Genomic DNA, 18,859 nt, shown 5'->3' with positions numbered 1-18,859 from the left:
TACACTAGTTCCTTTTGTGAAAGTCTTCCAGAAGGAGAGGGTGAAAGTAAACAAGGCCTCTCTCCTTCTCTATCCTGTAAGTGGTTTGCCTCGAACTTGAAGGGTGCTGGTAAGTGCTGGGCCCTGGTGAAGCAGAGGTGCCACCATGGAAGGCGGCTTGTCCTGATGCCCAGCCTGTCCTGTGTGGCCTGTCCTGTGTGGCCTGTCCTGTGTGGTCCCACAGGCTGAACGTTATGATGTCAGGACCACTGACTCTGGAGAGGAAGAAGTCCCAGGATGCCCTTGCCAAGGACCTCACAGCTGGGGCAGTGGGCAGAGCCCAGGGCCGGGCGCCGTGTGACCGCGCTTTCCTGCCAGTTCTGCCCCCATGCTCTCGACCAACTCACTCTTCCTCTTGCCGGCTCCTACCCGCTCACAGACGCGATCCAGCCCTCTCTCCCCGACTCTGAGGTCAGTGACGTCCTGTCGGTAGGTTGGAGGGAGTGTTTACACCGCAGGAATTGACAAATGCTACAAATCATTGCCTTATTGCCCCTAGAGAACAAATGGCAAATCAGAGCTTCCTCCCTCCCTCGTCCCTTCTGGCTGACCAGCACACCACCAGCTCTAGTCCTCAGCTTCTTTGGCTGTAAAATGGGCGCGGTCTACCTGGGTCATCAGGTAGCTGTCATCTTTGGAGCCCCAGGGTTCACCGGTGGGTCTCAAAGTCCCCTACAATGTGGGGGAGGGGACAGCAGGCAGCCCTTGGGTATCCTCCCCAGACTCTGTCATAGCAGCTCTGCTTTCCTTCGTTTACATACTAAGATTTTTCGAATTAACTTTTGTCTGAACTAAACTTAAAAAAAAGAAGTATGAAAACCGTGGATGTCTCCAAGGGCCTTCCGGCTCTGACAGGAGGTCTAGAGTCCTAATTCCCAAGGCCCTGTAGCCAGGACTCAGGTCAGGCAAGTGAAGCCCTAGCCTCAGGCGCAAAATTAAGAGGAGCCAAAGAGCTCAGTAATCAAGTTAAATCACAGTCCGATGCAATGCTTTTGAAATTAAGGCCAAAAAAACCATGATAGAATATCAATACTTTGACGTGAGGGTCAGTATTACTGATGTTTCCTGTGGCCTCTGACTCCCATACAGCTTGCCTGGCACCGCTGGAGCGACCCCATGGAGCACCCAGAGCTGCTCTGCCCACTCCGGGCCTCGCTGCTACGTCACCCTGGGTGCCGCGTGAGGGTGAAATGGCAGAGCGTATGCAGAGTATCAGCACGTGGCCAGGCACGCAGAGGTGTCCCGCGTCTGTTCGTTTCCTTCCAGAGCCGCCAGAAGCAGGACGGCGGTCTTCTCAACCTTGATTGCACATGGAAATCACCTAGGCAGCTTTTATCCCCACTGCCCAGACCACACCCTGTAGAAATTAAATCAGAATTTCTGGGGTTGGGGCCCAGGCCTCAGTACTTTTAAAGCCCCCCAGGTGATTACAATGTGCACTCAAGGTCGAGAACCACTGCGCTATGGCCGTCGTTCCATAGGCCTTGCTGCCTTTGCAACCTGCCAGTGTCTGGCGGGACTAATGCACACAGGGAACTTTGGGGACCAGTGCAAAGCCTGCTGCCAAGCTCAGGCGTGAGGCCTGCAGCTCCACATCCACCTTCACCCACGGCCTCCAGCCAAGACGCCAGGGCCCATTTCTCTCCCCTCCACACGAGCAGACAGCAGATGAGGCCGTCAATGCCTAGGAAGGCCATTTGGACCTCAAGCAAAGAGAGCTCTGAAAGGCTTGAGGAAATTCTGCCCTGCCCTCAGAGAAGGTCGGGGAGCAAAGGGCAGCTCCTGAGCCCGACAGCAGCCATTCCAGGGTTGTCCTTCTCCAAAGAGTGGAAAGGTGAAAGGAGTGAAGGTAAGTCCTCTCTAAACGGGGGTCACTACAAAGGCAGCTGGTGGCTGGAGGAATTGCCATCCCCTGCCTGCAGGTAGCTTTGCACGGTAGACAGCGAGTGAGTGAGGGGAGGAAAGGATGGATGAGGAACGCAGGAGTGAGGGAATGGACAAATAATGAGGAGAAAGAAGGAGGGAGGGAGGGAAGGATAAATAGGTCGACAGGCAGTTGGATGAACACATGGAGGGCCAGATGAAGAGTTCAACAATTAGGTGTATTTACTAGACCTTTGCTGCTCTAAGTGTGGTCCACGGACCAGCAGCATCGGCATCACCTGGGAGCTCGTTAGAACAACACCTAAAACTAATACAACGTTATATTTCAATTATATCTCAATTCAAAAGAAAAAAGAAAAAATACGTAGACTCTCGGGCCCCACCCGAGATCTTTTAATAAGATCTCCAAGTGATTTGCATGCACATTCAATTTTGGAAAATACTATCAGTACATCCTAACCCTAACTAGACACTTAACAATCACACCAAGAATGTTAATAAAGATACCACTGCCCAGACCCTGCCTCAGATCAGAACTTTGAGGGTCGGGCCTGGGCAGTCTCTATAACAGCTCCCGAAGTGATCCTACCATACAGATGGGGTTTGAGAACCACAGGGCTGGACAGAGCTGTGAGCAGCCTATGACATCTTCAGAGAGGCTGGGTACAACCCAGGCAGACCCTCTGAGCTCAGGGCCTCAGCTCCAGCCGTGTCTTCTATGGAATACCCCGATTCCAACTGGCCAAGAGCAGCCCTGCCATTCTCCTCCCAGAGTCTCCGCTTTCCTGACCCCACTTGGAGGGGTTTCTATAGAGACAGTCCTCACCTGCTGGTGCTCAGCCCAGCTGCCCCAGGGAGGAGCGGCCTGTCTTGTTTTCTATGCAGTCCCTCAAGCATCTGCCTGCAGTGATCCCAGGGCTGGCTGCTTCCAGCCCAGTGGCCTGCTAAGGTCTCCTAGGGTCAGAGGGACCTAAAAGCCAAGGCTTTCAGGTCTGGCCCTATTGTCAAGAGTCTGGGTTCAAAGAAAGGTGCAGCTTCAAGTGTCAGCCTTAAAGGGGTCTTCCAGAATTTCTAGCGCCGAAGTGGACAACTGATGGTTAGCAGAAGAGTTTCCTTTAGCCTGAACAAAAAATTTTTAATTGAAATATGGTTGTTGACATCTCCGATCAAGAAGTTGCACATTTTAAAATTTCCCAGGTTCTTTTGAAAAGTCTGCAGATGTGGCAACAGGTAGCTGGCCTTTAGATGGGCAGCATTCTCAGCTCCTGGACCTCCTCTCGCCTCACCTGTCTTGCTCCCTTGCCTTGCCCACCCAACCCTGCAAGTGCTTGACCTTGAACCTCCAAATTCGGATCCACCTCTTGACCTCTAGGAGAAGCTAAGGACCTGAGCGGACGCAGCACAAGGTGTCCACCTGTAGGTCCAGACCTTGGACGCTCTTGGCGCCGTGCTCCAGGCTGCCTCCCGGTCATCCCAAAGCAGTGGGGCACTTGCGGGAATCTGGTTCACAACAAGGCCAGCTTTGGTGAGACATGAGAACTCTTTAACTGGACCCGTTGTTCCATCCTTCTCCCTCCCTCTTCCTCACCCGCCCCTCCCTGAAGGGAGAGGCAGTCAGCGGCCAGTTCTGGACTAACAGTCACGGAGGGAAGTCAAAGGAGAAAGCCAAGGGCAAGGGAGGGACACGCGGAGGGGAGGGAGGTGGCACAAGAGGCTTCCACTTACAAAAGCCCAAGACACGTGGATAGTTGGGGAAGGAGGGGATGTGTGGTTAACTCCAGTTCCTCTTGGTTCTTTGAGAATCTTGTCCTCTTGCTGAGGGGGACCGACTTGGCGGGCCAGAAAGGATCCATTAAAGATCATATTGAACTTGAGCACGAGGTGGGAGGGACGGAGACCAGGCCAGGGAAGGGGAAAGGCCGGGCAAAAGTAAGAACCTGCAGGCGCCCCTCAGCCGCTGTGCCCAGGGCTCTGGCCCCAGAGGGTCCTGCCCACATCTGCCCCTTGTGCACGGAGCCAACAAATGGACGTGGAGGCCTCTCCTGAAAGTGGGTGAAGAGCTCACGTGACCACGGTGATGCTGCCATGCTCTTCCTAGGGCGAGACACGAAGGCTGAGCTGGGGGCGAGGGCCAGGCAACCCCTTCAGGTCCCTGTCACAGCGCCTGTGGGCCTTCCCGGCTCCTGGAACTCCGGGAGGAGTCTGGAGGTCAAGGCCAGAGCGTGGGAGTGTGCCGGGGCCACGGCCTTGCGCCGCCCACCCTGTGGCCCCGGAGCCCTGGCTCAGCATCAGGCTTCCAGACGGGGCATCTGCCATCGGCCACCTCCTCCTGGATCCCGAGCTGCATGAGCTCTGAAGGCTGAGGGGAGGCGGGCCAAGCCAGGCCGGAGGGCACGTGGCCAAGTAACCAAGGGGGCTCTGTCAGGTCCTCACTTCTGCTCAGGGATCCACTGGGGTCCGTGGGGTGGGGGTCCACGCTCCAGGGGGCAGCTCAGAACAAGGACAAGCACGGCAGGTCAGCTGTAACACCAGGCTGGGGGCAAGGCCGTCCCAAGTCATCAGCCGTCACACACGAGATGGGCGCTCTCTGAATGACCGTCCGGGGTGCCTGGGGGTAGAGCTGGTGGCCGGGGGGGTCTCCTTGAGCTCGGATGAGGTGACTACAACACTGGGATCCATTTCTTGTCCTCATTGTAGAGAAAGGACTGCTTTCCAGGGAATTCCGGCTTGTATGTGGCTGTGAGAGGAGAAAGAGAGAGTGTTGAGAGGGAAAAGGCCAGTTCTCAAGGTCCTGGCACCCGGCGTCGGAGCGCGTGAGGCCGGCGGAACCCCTGCCCCGGCCCCTGCACCTGACATGTGGGGAGACAGGGAGGGAGGGACTGGCCCTAGGTCGTCCGGCTCTGAACTGGCCCAGGCGGGACTCGAACTCCGGCTCCCCACCTTCTTCAACTCACTAACTTTTTTAACAGAAGAAAATTTACAAAAGAGTTTTGTAGGAAATTTGAAAAGAAATGAATAGAGCAATACTCTTATAGAAGCAAGGTGTCAGCTTAATGCGGTTTTGCTTTGATTTAGTTCAGAAATTTCCGGAAAACTGAAAGCCATCACAATAGCAGCCAGGACCACGCAGGGCTTGGGAACCACAACCCGGCGTGGCTGGAAACTCTCGCGTTGATGCTGATTTGTTCACGAGGGCCGTGCACGGCCTCCGGTACACCCTCAGGAAGCTGCTGAGGGGTCCAGGTAGACCTGCGCCCACTGGAAGCCAAGAAGGCAGATGTTTGCATGCACTTACTCTGGGAGGTCCTCAGGGAAGCCCACCTTGGCCTAGGTGATCACAGCCGCAGGCCCTGGCCTGCACCTGCACTCCAGGTGCCCGCGTGGAGAAGATGCTCGGAGAAAGCTCCTAGAGGACTGGGCCAAACAGGGTCAGACGAGGATCCGGCTGGTCTCCGGGGTCCTGGCACCACCACTCCATGGGGCATTCGTACATTTGCGGGACCAAGCTGAGTTCTGCCTGGACTGACCAGATGACCCGTAGGTCAAACCTCTGCCATCTTATTGGCTTATCACTACGTTTCCAAGGACAGAGCCATGAGAATGATATTCTCCCTGTCCCGCCTACCTTACATTTTACTCACCTGTGTGTGTGGAGGGAAGGGGACGCCTCGGGGGGCCAGCGCTGAGCCTCAGTCATCTTTGCCAACGCAGTGTGGGAGCATCCGCGATGCTGATTGAGAGCCTGACTTTCACAGGCCTGGCGGCCACCTCAGCCCTTGCCTTCCCCCTCCCACGCCACCAGCCCATCAGCACACCTGTCATCCCCCAATGCCATAAACCCTGGCCAGTGTTGGGGGTGGTAACTAGCTAGGGGCTCCAAGTAGGCAGGGGAGTGCAGGGACCACCCACTGGAACAAGTCCCTCAGACTATCAGCTCTCAGGCAGATCCTGGGCGTAACTATACGGCTTGAAAGAGCTGCTCGGGTGGAGCCCTGTTTTATTTCGTGACAGACAAGGCGTCGAGGGGGGAGAGTCTGGGCCTCTGCCCTCCACTCACCCTCCACAGGGCTATGACACCTTGCTCTCCGGGCCTTTCCCATCTGGGAGGTGACCCCGCCAGACTAGACCCGCGATTTCAACATTCTTAAGAACATGAACTTTTTAGACAAAAGCTATGGCTCTTTTCCCCAGAAAATAATATCTGCGTGCTCCAAATCTGCAGACAATTTCAGGGTCACAGACCCCCTGGAGCCCAGCTTCGTGTCTCTTGAAACAGTCATAGTCCTCAGTTATAAATCCCTGACCTGGATCATCTCTAAGAGCCCTTTCACCTTAAAAAAATAAATTAAAAAAAAAAAAAAAAAAACCCACCTTTCATACTCTGAAAGTGTAAGCTGAAAAGTCTTCTAGATCCACTCTAACCCCTGTAAACTGTTTGGCAAACAGCCTATAAATCAGTGGTATTTGATGGCCCAGGAATGACAAACAATTCCAGGTTTGGTTTTTACAATCACTGAAAGCAATCCTCTGACCTGGGCCGGGCAGGCCTGGCTGGGACGGCGCCACTGTCCACCGGCTGGTGTTGGACACGAAGGATGCACTGGAGATGAAGTGCTTGGGGGGCCCCGTGTAGTCCACGATCTCATACTGCCCAGGGCCTGGAAGAGGTGGCTTCGGGGGCAGAGGCAAAGGCTGGGCAGAGAAATTTAGGATGGGGTTTCTCCTTCAGAAAAGACAAAAATGGGAAGATGTCACTAAATCAGTCTATTGGAGAAATGGCAGTTTTTCGACATAGCCAGGACCTGCCCAGCGCCCAGCCATTTGCGAGAGGACTGGATGAGGCACTGGGAGACCTGTTTCTTCTTCCGGCTCCACTGCTGGTGATCTGGGGACCCTGGACCCCAGTCTTCTCGCCTGCACAAGGGCAATCATAACGGTACCTACCCCGTAGGCTTGTTTTCAGGGTTAAAGGAGATGACACACCTAAAACACGGTAGTCAGGACAGGGCCCAGCACAAAGTGAGAGCTCAGTACATTTGTCGTTGTGGATGACGGATGTCGTTGAGCTGATCAGGAATGGCAGAAGGCATCGATGCCATGTGCCAACTCTGATCGCTTGGTAGTGCCTGGCTGGAGCTCCATGTAAAGAACTGAGGCCTCGTTTGGACTCTATGGGAAGAGCATTGGTGAGCCACTTATGATGTCTGCCATGGCCAGGAAATGGGAAGAGGCATCCCAGATTCCAAGGATTTGCCATCCCAAGACTAGTAGATCTTTAGAGGCCATTCCAGCACTGACATCTCAGAAACTTATTAAACATCTTTTTGGCAAGGCAGGATGTAGGAGTGGAAAAATACTGGGCTGGAAATCAAGAGACCTCTGAATAATGATCACCACTTAGATTGCAGTTGTTTTCAGGTCTGTCTTCCCCCCTTCAGGAAAGGGAGTCTTTTAAGCCTGTTATTGAGAGAATAAATGAAAGAGAGAACCTGTATTCGAGCCCTCACTCTGTTACTAATTCACTCTGGGACTCAGTCTCCCCATCTGTAAAATGAGGGGGTTGGACATGACGACCTCTGAGGTCCTTCCAGCTGTGACCTCCCATCTGGCCTTGATTCAGAGAGGTCCACTGGGTTGCCCAGGAATCCTGGGATTGTTAACGGGGACGCCCTACCCTCCTGGCCATGCAATAGAAGGGCTGCCCACTTCTGCCTCACATCTGAAGCTTTTTCTAAGGTCTCTCACCAAAATGAAAGAAAGATTTCTCAGAGCCTTGAATGGCCCCAGGAGACTCACCACAGCTCAAAGCCAACCCATCCAAACAGAGGAGGGAAGTGGGATGCCCAGCCACCGGAACTCTGCTGCCCTTTGGCCAACACCTTCTGAAGCAGAGGCATTCTTAGACTCGGAGAGCTAGAGGAGACCTAGAGATGTCTTACCCAACATCCTTATTTTGCTTAAGAAGTTGGTGCCCAGAGAGAGAAAGTGAGTCACCCAATGTCACAGAGCAGGTTCGTGGTAATGCCAGCACTGGAACTCAAGTCTTGGTGGCTAGCAAGATGGGGAGGGCATTGTGGCAGAGGAGAATTTTCGAGTTTTAGACTCACACAGACCTGAGTCTGAATACCAGGCAGCCAAGTGCCTGGACCTCTCTGTACCTGGCAACAAGGAGCAGTAACACTCACTCCTTACATGCGGGTTCATGACTGGAGAAAAGCTATGTAAGGTGCCTAGCAGAGCGTCCGAACACAGTAAGTGCTCAGTAAAAGCAGGTGTGTTATTACGACGATCCCTTGCAGCACCACCATCCGCTGCCTGGACGGGCAACGGAGCCTCAGGAAAGTGAGGTTAGGGGGCCTCTCACCAGAGTTACCTTGGGGCAGGGTGGACACTCCCACTGCCAGCGGAGGCTGCTGGAGGCTGCCTGCTAGAGGCTCACATCTTGGGATGGAGGAAGAGCTGGCTTGGATGTGTATACTTAGGATAAAGGTGTCCACAGGAAAAGGGGGGAAAACGTTGCCTCCTTTCTTTCCCTCCAGTCTGCGTGGAAGAACTGGTTACAGTGTGTGATCCACCACTCTCCCCTTACAAACAAAAGCTGGCGTCTCCTTGTTCCGGCTGCATCACCCCTTCAGAGCACCCTCAGAAATTTGAACATTGAGAGACAGGCTTGATTCCTGGAAGTTAGAGGTGAAATAAGCCAACCACCGCATGAGCTTACTCCATGGGTCCGGGTCACCCTGAGTCTTTGAGGAAACTGTGAGATGTCTACTCTCCTGACCAGGGACAGCCTGCAGGGAGCTGGGCAGCGGGGGTCAGCGTCTCACCAGATTCTTGCTGAGAGTGAGTGAGACAGGTCCCTTACACTCCCCTCCATCCACATGCCCAGGAGAGGCTTGGCCCCACCAACTCAGCTCCCTGGATCTTCGGACAGTGTCAGCCCCGTGTGCAGCTCTGTGCCAGGTACTCTGGGGTGTCCAGACTGTTCTGTGCTAACACACAGACCCTGAATGCCCCGGAGGGCTTGACAATCAATCCACTGCCAGTGACAATCATGACCGGTGACAACTTACAGGCTTTGCACTCAGACAGACTTGAGTTTGAATCTCTGCTTCCCCATCCACTAGCTGTGCATCCTTAGAAAAGTCTCTTAATCTCCCTAAGCCTCAGTTTCTTTATCTGTAAAATGGTGGATAATAATACCTGCCTCCCAGGGTTGTTATGAAGATTAACGAGTGCTTTACTGGTACCTTTTTTTTTTTTAACATGAAATGTTAGAATAGAGGTGAGAGAGACTAATTCCAACTGGGTGAATCCAGAAATCTACCCTAGAAGAGGTAACATTTGCTCTGAAAGGTAAGCAGGAATTCTTCGGGTAGAAAAGGTGGAGATGGGGGCATTTCCCACAGAGGAAACAGCAGGGGCAAAACCCTGGAAGAGGGACAAGTCGTGCTCCATGGGGCCGGGATTGGGGCACAAGGAGCCAGAGGCTAAGCCCCTGGACCGCCTTCAAGCCTCCTTCCACCCGTGAATTCTGGGTTGTTCACTTGGGTTTCCAACCAACCCCCCTTACAGGCCCTGAGGAGGAGCTAAAGGAAAACTCCTACCAGTGGGCTCTCAATGCAGCCTAACTCCCAGGTCACCTCCCAGAAACACCCAGCGCAGGAACTTCCCTGGTGGTCCAGTGGTTAGGACTCTGCGCTTTCACTGCTGTGGCCCCGGGTTCGATCCCTGGTTGGGGAACTAAGATCCCACAGGCTACCCTGTGCGGCCAAAAGAAAAAAAAAGAAGTGACCAGAAATACCCAGCACAGCGTTGTCCAACGACTCCATTCCTTTGCCGTGCTGTTCCTTCTGCCAGGAGCACCTCCTTTCCCTGCCAACTCTGATTCCCTCTTTGCTTCTCACCTCCTCCAGGGAAACTCCCCCGGCCACAATCCTCCCCCTTCCCCGCCTCCCTTCCTGGGCTCCATAGAGGAGCACCGGTTTTGGAGTCAGATGAACCTGGATTCCACCCTCTGCTCTACCACCCAGAAGAGTCTGTGTCCCCTGTAAACTCTATGTAACAATCCTGACCCGTGGGAGAGTTGGAAGATGATGCTGTAGAAAGTCTGTGAAAACTCTGAGCAGGGGGAAGCTGGCCCCTCAATACACTGTAGCCATTCTTCTCTTCTCTGCACAAGACACATTACTTTTCTATGCTTTTTACTTGCCTAGCTCTTTAATGCAGGGGATGGTGTCTTATCCATCACTGAGGCCCTGGTCCCTATTCCCGAGGACATTTGCCTAACTGCAGAGAGAAGCAGAGGGGTTGAAGCAAGTAGGGGAGCCCAGGCATCTGAACCCCACCTGACAGTTTTATCCTCATCCAGGGCTGGTCCTTCCATGTCATCATGGGGCTGGGCAGATCACTGAGGTCAGACTGAATCAAACCCAGGGCAGCCACAGTGCATTGTAACCAGGGCTTTTATGAGCCTCATCGCCCAGTGTTAAAAGCCAACCTGGTCCTGCCCCGTGGAAAAAAACATCTGTCAAAGGCTCTGAGTTGGCTACAACTGGATTAAGTTGTGTTTGCAGCTTCCAGTGTGAGTTGTTTGCAAATCACCAAAGAATAATGAATGTCTCAGAGGACTCAGCAGGTCACTTGGGGAGGGCATCTGAGACCCTCGGGACACTCCCAGGCACAGATTCACTCTGCCTCAGGGATTCCCAGGGTCGGGAGGGATAAAGGGGCAATTTTTTTCTCATCATTAAAGGACAGCCGATTGCCTCTGGGGTGGAATGCGGTATCTGTTTAACAGGGTAGTGGGTGACAGATTACAGCTGCTTGGGAAGAAGCATCCCATATCTAATTGAAAATCCCAGGGGAACTTTAGGTGGGTCCAATGTAATTACCCAAATTGGAGTGGGGCCGACGGGGCTTGATTCTTCTGCTCTGGCTGTGACAGGACAGCGTGTCTGAGCAAAACCAGTGGTTTAAAAACTCCAGGAAGCAGATCAAGGGTTAGAAAGATGTCAGTGGGTGTTTCACCTCCCTGCTGGCGTGAGTTGGAAGGCAGCACCTAGGAGGAAGTATTCTGATCTCCAAAAGCCCTTCCCCTGACTCACCCTGATCCATTGAGTCATCGCTGTGACGGATGCTGAAGACCTACAGAAGTGAAACCCTGGCTGATAGCCTCCCCCAGAGACCCCCTGGAAGCTGGTAAATCCTCTTAGCTTTTGAGTCAGCAACGTGGCCATAACAAAGAGACACTCTGTGACGTGTTCTTCAGCTGAGGAGCCCAGAAATGGCCACGCCAACAACCCTACAGCCCCTCACAGCATCTGTGCTGCGGGGCCACTCAAGAAACATCAGGTGAGTGCAGAGGGCTCGCTCACACGTTTCGATAAAAGTACAAATCACGCACGTCAAAAGCTTACAGTTTGCCAGACCTGGTGAGTTATGCGGGTCGTCTTTTTTTATCCTTGCAAGCCTGTTGTAAAGTGTGCTTGCCCCAACTCACAGAGGATGAATTTGAATTCCCAGGGAGTTAAGTGACCCTCCCCCCCACGCCCCTACCCACAGCCTCCCAGGGCTGGTGAGAGGGGAAGGCGGGAGTTTCAGCGGCCTGACTCCCTGCCTGTGCTAAAGCCCTCGGTGCCACGGCCTCTGCAGCCGGTTCCCAGCTCAGGAGGCCAGCAGGGGTCGGTAACACGGCACCAGCGACCCCAGCGAGAATTAACATCTCCCCCGGTTCTCCCTGCATCCTGAAGAAAGCAGCGCCGAAATATCATTTTTGCAAACTGGAACCCCACCCATGAATGGGGAGCCACACACTTGCAAGCAGGAGAAACAAGGGCAGGCCTCACGTCCTGTCACATGCGTGTGACACCTGGGCAGCCCGTGCTTCCACGAAAGAAACACTGTGGTGATCCTCAGATTCTCCACCACTGCCCCATGCAGCCCCCGGAGATCTGAGTATGATTAGGCTTTTTGTGGACAAAATCTCAGCATATCGATGGGGAGGAAACAACGCAGACCTTCTCCGGGGCCTGACAACCCCAGGATGGGCCCTCAGGTGCTCCTGCCCCTCTCTTCCCTCCAGGGTCACAGGAAAGGAAACAGAATTTGAATTTGAGAGACTGGAGTTTGGATACTCCTTCAATACTATCATATTCGGCTGTATCTTTTCTTTATATTACATCCCTTTCTCCATCATCCCACATAAACGGATGGATGCTATTTTGGAATAAACAACAGCACACTTTAGTTTTATCTCTTTGCTTTTAAATGAAATTACAGATTTCTCAACTTCATCCTTTCCATGTCAACTCAACAATATATACTGGACTTCCTCTGTGGGTCCTGGCTGGCCCCATGTTCACTGCCTCCATACGCTCTCCGAAGTGACATGGTGAGCGAAGCTGGGGTCACAGAGTGTGAGAAATGGAAAGATTTCCCCTCTTTTCACACATGGAGAAACAAAGGCCCAGGGAGGCGCTGAGAGCAGCCCCAGACCGCAGAGCCTGCCGTGGAGGCTGGGGCACTGTCCACTCACCAGGGTGAACCCAAGTTTAAGAGACACTGGGTTTGACAGGTCTCTTTACTGCGGGCCTTCTCAGAGCCTTTAATAAGCTCATGTATACTGTGATGCACCCAGGGGCAGAGGGATTGTACGCAGTGCTTCCTAGGTTTATTAACCGAGGATCTACCATTCACGAAGCATCACAGAGAGCCAATGCGCCCCAGATACCCCCAGACACACCAGCACTACTGCACTGCTCCCACCAGAAAGCTGGCGCCCTTGGGGGGGCGGTGTGGTCATGCAACCTTGGGGCCCACACGATCCGGCGTTTTGTGGCACGTTCCTCTGCCTTGCTCTGGAGTTGTTGCCAGGTGAGCCTGAAGGTATGGATGGTGCTCTGTCCACGTGGGCTCCCCCATAGCCCTCAGCACAGCACCAGAAACCTCCAGGGCCTGCTGACTGACAGATGCAAATGCCATAAAATGAGGCTATTTCAAAGCACTGGTCCAAACTCGGATGCAGGCCAAATGACACTGCTCTGGGGAAAGCGGTTAAACACCGAGGGTTCCTCACTCTCCTCTCATCGTTTCCCTGAAGAAGCTTCCAGAGTCAGGGTGGGGGCTTGAGCCTCCATGCCACAAAACAGCTGCATCCACTATCATCATATATCCTCTCTAGGATATAGAATAATAGCTGCTGTAATAAGAAGAGTGAGAGCTATTTTCAAGCACTTTCTCATCTAATCCTCACAGAACCCCCATGAGATAAGGTTCTTATCTTCACTTAATACATGGAAACATGGAGGCTCAGGGAGGAGAAGTCTCTGCTAGAGACAGAGTTGTGATTCTCACTCAGGTCTGCTAACCCCTAAGCCTGTCCTCTCTCCCACTCCATTTGGGGGCAGCATAGGGAAAGGTTGTGCATAGTGGTGCCCAAGCCAACCCGGAGGCAGGAAGTCCCTGACGTTTGGAGAGAGCCTGTTCCTGGAGACTTTCCCGCCCCGGTCCCGAGTCCTGCAGCCTATGAAGGGTCAACCTGCAGAAACCCAGATCCGAAGGGCAGAAGGGACTCAGCGGGTGGACTCCATCTGAGGTCTGAATCCCTTCCCCAGGTCCTGGGTTGGACTCAGCAGGCTCATGTCCTGCACCTCTCCCTTACCCCTGACCCCTTGCCCTGAGCTGATGGTCCGAGTAGACCCTGTGTTGCCAGCCTCCCCGGGCCACCCAGGCTTCTGACCCCCTGTGGCTATGCGCCCAGCCAGCTGCCTGACCTCTCTGGAGGGTCCCAGGTGGCTATACCCTTAGTCCCAGCCCCGCTGGTCAGCCCTCCCAACAGCCAATCCTGTTGAGAGTGACAGGACGGCTGACCTTAGTGGCACTTAGTTCTAGAAGTTCTAGACCCATTTGAGGAATATTAAGCCCTGTGAATTTTTGAGCCTCTGAGGTGAAAGTAACATTAAATGTACAGGAGATTAAAGAAAGTAACACAAATCCCTGTCTTTTAAAATTTGTGTTATTGACTCACTATTTGTACCTACTATATCAAATATATTATTAAAATCAGAAAGCAACTTTCAGATAAATTATCCCCACTTTACTTTACAACCAAGGGCATGCAGGCTCAGAGGGGTTAGCACAGTGCTGATGGTCACACAGCATGAATAGAGCAGAGCTGAGGTTCAAATCTAGCAGGTCTGACCAACTCCAAAGTCTAGGCTTTTAACCTATCAGTACAAAGCTATGAGATTCACCACTTTCGTATATCCTGCCACCCCAGTGGAGATTTTATATTATAAAAATAGAATAATATCAGCACCAGGAGAGTACAGCAACATGGGGAATGTTGGCAGATCCAAACAGTCCTGAGCCTGAGTCCCAGGGGCGTCTCAGGTTAGCTGTGTGGACTTAGCAAGCCTTTCAGCCTCGCTGAGGCCTGGCTTCCTCCTCTATGAAGTAAGAATAATCATTCCTACAATAGTTGTTATGGGGGCTTCCCTGGTGGTGCAGTGGTTGAGAATCCGCCTGCCAGTGCAGGGGACACGGGTTCGAGCCCTGGTCTGGGAAGATCCCACATGTCGCGGAGCAACTAAGCCCGTGCGCCACAACTACTGAGCCTGCGCTCTAGAGCCCACGAGCCACAACTACTGAGCCCACGCGCCTAGAGCCCGTGCTCTGCAACAAAGAGAGGCCACCGCAATGAGAAGCCCATGCACCGCAACAAAGAGTAGCCCCTGCTCGCCACAACTAGAGAAAGCCCACGTGCAGCAACAAAGACTCAATGCAGCCAAAAATAAAATAAATTAAAAAAATAAATTAAAAAAAAAAGTTGTTATGATCATTGAAGAAGATGTTAAGTTCCTGGCATGCAGTAGTTACTCAATAAATACTACGTATCCGGGGCTTCCCTGGTGGTGCAGTGGTTAAGAATCCGCCTGCCAATGCAGGGGTCATGAGTTCAACCCCTGGTCCGGGAAGATCCCACATGCCGCGGAGTAACTAAGCCCGTGTGCCACAACTACTGAGCCTGCGCTCTAGAGCCCGCAAGCCACAACTACTGAGCCTGCGAGCCACAACTACTGAAGCCCGCACGCCTAGAGCCCGTGCTCCACAACAAGAGAAGCCACTGCAGTGAGAAGCCCGTGCACAGCAAGGAAGAGTAGCCCCCGCTTGCCACAACTAAAGAAAGCCTGCGTGCAGCAACGAAGACACACACACACGCAAAAAAAAATACTACGTATTCAACAAGTATTTCTTGAGCACCTGCTATGTGTCAGCAAGGGCCCCAGGAGACCAACTCGGCCTGTGTCTGCCAAGCTGTGACACCCCTTCTTTTTCTCCCCAGGTTCGGGTCCTTCCCCAGAACCACCTTCCAGAAGAAACATCAGGTTGGTCAGGACTCACCGGATAAGAGGCTTTTTCTGAGCTTTGGTGTGACCTTTCAGGTTGTAATAACCGGGTCCTGGGCCTGTCGACGTCAGTGTTAATCCACGGCCAGTTTTTGATTTAAAACAAGACATTAATATCTTCGGCGATTGCTTCACAAGGGATTCGTTGACATTATAATGCCCTGAGCAGAAAGAAATTTTAACACAGAATAAAGAACTCCTCTCAAATAAATAAAAAGCAGTAAGAATACATTTAATGACTATAACGCAGTATCACTCCAGGATGGTCAAGTAGAAGGGGCCTGGAATAACTGAAAATAACGCTCACCATTTAGAGAACATGTGTATGTGCATCACATATGTAGCTCATTTAATCCTCACGGCAGCCCTGCAAGGTGGGTATTAGCACCTCCATTCTAAACATGAGGAAATAGACTCAGAGATATTCAGGAATTTGCCAAAGGACATTCATCTAACCAGGGCCTAAGCCCAGCTTCCTCCTCCATAAACTAAGGATAATAATTCTTCTAACAACTGGGAGGCTATGGTAGAAAAAGAACATTTTAGGTTCCTGGCACATGGTAGCTGTTTAGTAACTATTATGCAATCAACAAATATTTATTGAGCACCTACTATGTGGACCCAGAACCACCTTTCTCCAATATCCATGCTTTCCCACCATGCCTTGTCTCAAGAAACTGTCAGAATATAAGTGATTTGGTTGTGCACAAAGCTTTAAGGAAGAAGAGAATGATCTGAGCTGGGGTAAAGAGGGAGCAGTCTCACCCTAAATAACAAGTAACCCTGTAAATGGGGGCAGGCATTTTGGGGTGCAAAGCGGCAGTACTAGGCAAAGGCCTTCAAGATGCTGCACGCTTTGACCCTGGCTTCCTATTACTTGGAAATTAAGGAAATTATTCAACATAATGGAAAAGCTCTAAACCTAAAGATGTACACAACAGCAGTAGCTACAGTGTGAGAAACGATGAATAGCCCAAAGGTCCAAGTACAAGGGCACAGTTATGGGAAAACAGCCTAATCTGGTGGAATATCAGCCCTGAGGGTGGTAAATGCAAAGGCCATGAAGCCTATGGCAATGTTCTCGAAAATAAAGGTGAGCAAGAAAAGTAAAATAGAGCCTAACAGTCTATACTGTATATACTGTGATATCAATGTGCAAATGGATACATGTGAACAAAAATAGGTGGGAACCCAGAAAAGTGGGAAAAACTATATTAATGGTGGTATTGTGGGTGGGAAAAATATTTCAAATTTTCTAAACACTGTAAAGTTAATTTTTTAAAAAATAAAATCGACTTTTTCATTGCAAAAGCACTGAAAACAACAATATGGGACATATTAGCAAGATTTTATTTAAATGGTAATACTCAATGATGGCAAAGGTGAGGGAAAGCATATTTCTCATAGAAGCAGGAGGATAAATTATCTCTGTGCTGAAGGGCAATTTGGTCACAAATATCAAAAACCTTAAATATTTTACATACCTTTTGACTTAGCAATTTCACGTTAGGCAATTTATGTAAGGAAATAATCTTGATTGTACACAAGTTGTGAGCTATAAGGATGTTTGCTCCCGCTCTATTTATATGAGTGATCCATTTAAAACAATCTAAATGCCAGCAAGAGGGCATTTGTTCCTTAACTGATGGTACCACCAGATAATGGAATACTATGCATCCGTTAACAAAAGATGTTCTAGGAGGATTTTTAATAACATGAAAAGATGGTCCCAATATATGCTTAAGTCAAAAAAAAAAAAAACAAAAAACAGATGTCCAGTCAGCAGCATTTATAATACTGGTATATATCTCTCAAATTATCTTTCTGGGTTTTTTACATATACATATACTTATTTTTTATTTTTATTCCCCCTACCAAAAAAAAAAATAGTTTAAAGCAATGCTTGATTATAAAAATGTTAAAAAGCAGAAGCGGGCTTCCCTGGTGGCGCAATGGTTGAGAATATACCTGCCAATGCAGGGGACACAGGTTCGAGCCCTGGTCTGGGAAGATCCCACATGCCACGGAGCAACTAAGCCTGTGTGCCACAACTGCTGAGCCTGCGCGTCTGGAGCCTGTGCTCCACAACAAGAGAGGCCGCGATAATGAGAGGCCCGCGCACCGCGATGAAGAGTGGCCCCCGCTTGCCACAACTAGAGAAAGCCCTCGTGCAGAAACGAAGACCCAACACAGCCATAAATAAATAAATAAATAAATGAATTAAAAAAAAAAAAAAAAAGCAGAAGCAAGGGGGAAAGGCATTCATGCTCCCACGGCCCAGAATAAACCAGGGTTGAACTCTGTGCTGTATTTACCCTGGTCTTTCCATCGTGCACTGGATGCTGTCTCATGGTGTTGGGCCCACAGCGTGGATTCCATTGTGTCACCCACGTTTTTCAAGTGACACTTTACCATAGTTGTTTCCCCATGTTCTAATAACTTTTTTTTTTTAAGGAGAAATAGAGAGGAGGACGTTGGGGAAGTGCTTGGCCTTGTGTTTGATGCAGCCAGACTTTAGAAAAGCCAGCCAGCCAATGTGTAAAGGTGAGCATTTTGCCCAGAACTGAAGGCAGACCAGACCCGGCCCTCAGCCCCTGAGCCCGGGCACTCTGAGCGGGCGGAACACAGCAGGGATGCCAATCATGGCTCCACGTCTGGCTTCTTCCCACAAGGGGGAGAAGCAGAAACCACAGCATTTTTCTGAGAGGTCAAAGCAGATTGTTTCTCTCAGAGAAGCAGATTCCCCAGGCTGTGGCCCCTGGCAAATTTGGGGGATGTGGGGAGGGTCCTGAAGGCACCAGGCAACGAGTTGGATGTAGGGGGGGGCCTGGATTCAAATCCAGCAGTGGGACCCTGGACTAGTCACCTGCTTTCTATATATCATTTTTGCTTGTAAAGTGGGAATATAATAATATTAATGATAACCCACACCCTCTGAGCACATATGTGCCAGGCAACACTCCATGGAGTTTTGAAAGCTCCTGGCACACAGTAGGAGCTTAAAAGATGCTGGTGCCCACCTCTCCCCTTCCTGTCGTGTTACAAGGGGCCCCTCGGGACCCTCCCAGAGGGAGGAGCTGCCCACTTCCCCAGGCTCTCTGGTGGAACCTCTGGCCAAACCCCAGGGATGCTGGCTTTGTTCTCCTGTATAAACAAACAAGGTGGGGTTTTGCCTGTGGTGATGCAAGGCAGGGAGCTTTAGCCAGGCTTAGCCTCCTAATTAGGGCTGGTTTTGTTATTCAGCCTCAGACTGATCTTCTCAACTTCAATCTGGATTTGCTGAAATCTGACATGCGCTGTGATTTTGTCCACACCCCCATCTGAGAAGCATGATTGCAGAGGTAAACCCTCCCTGCTCCTCCTCTGGGCTCTGGGGCCCAGAGCTCCCTCGGGGGTCTTCTGGACCTGTTTGGGAAGGTCTAGTCTAACCAGTGCTCCTGGAGTATGGACTGCTATGTCACCAGACCCCTCTGGAAAATTTTCACTAAGGCTGGTGCGGGGAGGAGGTCTGAGGGCACAGAACAGGT

The 18,859-nt window shown here is 51.4% G+C and overlaps 1 protein-coding gene across 4 annotated transcripts in view; it reads right to left on the bottom strand.

Moving 5' to 3' along the window:
- Nucleotides 1-2,122: 2,122 nt before the first annotated feature.
- The window catches only part of STPG1 (sperm tail PG-rich repeat containing 1), a 55,084-nt gene continuing 38,347 nt past the window's right edge, over nt 2,123-18,859 (bottom strand). For 2 of the 4 annotated variants that reach the window (XM_082342513.1, XM_082342514.1), the window contains 3 exons: nt 15,328-15,493; nt 6,456-6,646; nt 2,123-4,660 (listed from right to left, as the gene is read on the bottom strand). In XM_082342513.1, the coding sequence (XP_082198639.1) occupies nt 4,584-4,660; nt 6,456-6,646; nt 15,328-15,493 (434 nt within the window). In that variant the 3' untranslated portion in view covers nt 2,123-4,583. The other 2 variants (XM_082342511.1, XM_082342512.1) reach the window with 2 other exon arrangements.

This window comes from Balaenoptera borealis, assembly GCF_965194805.1.
Source record: "Balaenoptera borealis genome assembly, chromosome: 1".
Taxonomy (NCBI): Eukaryota; Metazoa; Chordata; class Mammalia; order Artiodactyla; family Balaenopteridae; genus Balaenoptera; species Balaenoptera borealis.
The sequence above is the reverse complement of the archived record's forward strand: the minus strand, read 5'-3'. Positions and strand labels throughout refer to the sequence as shown.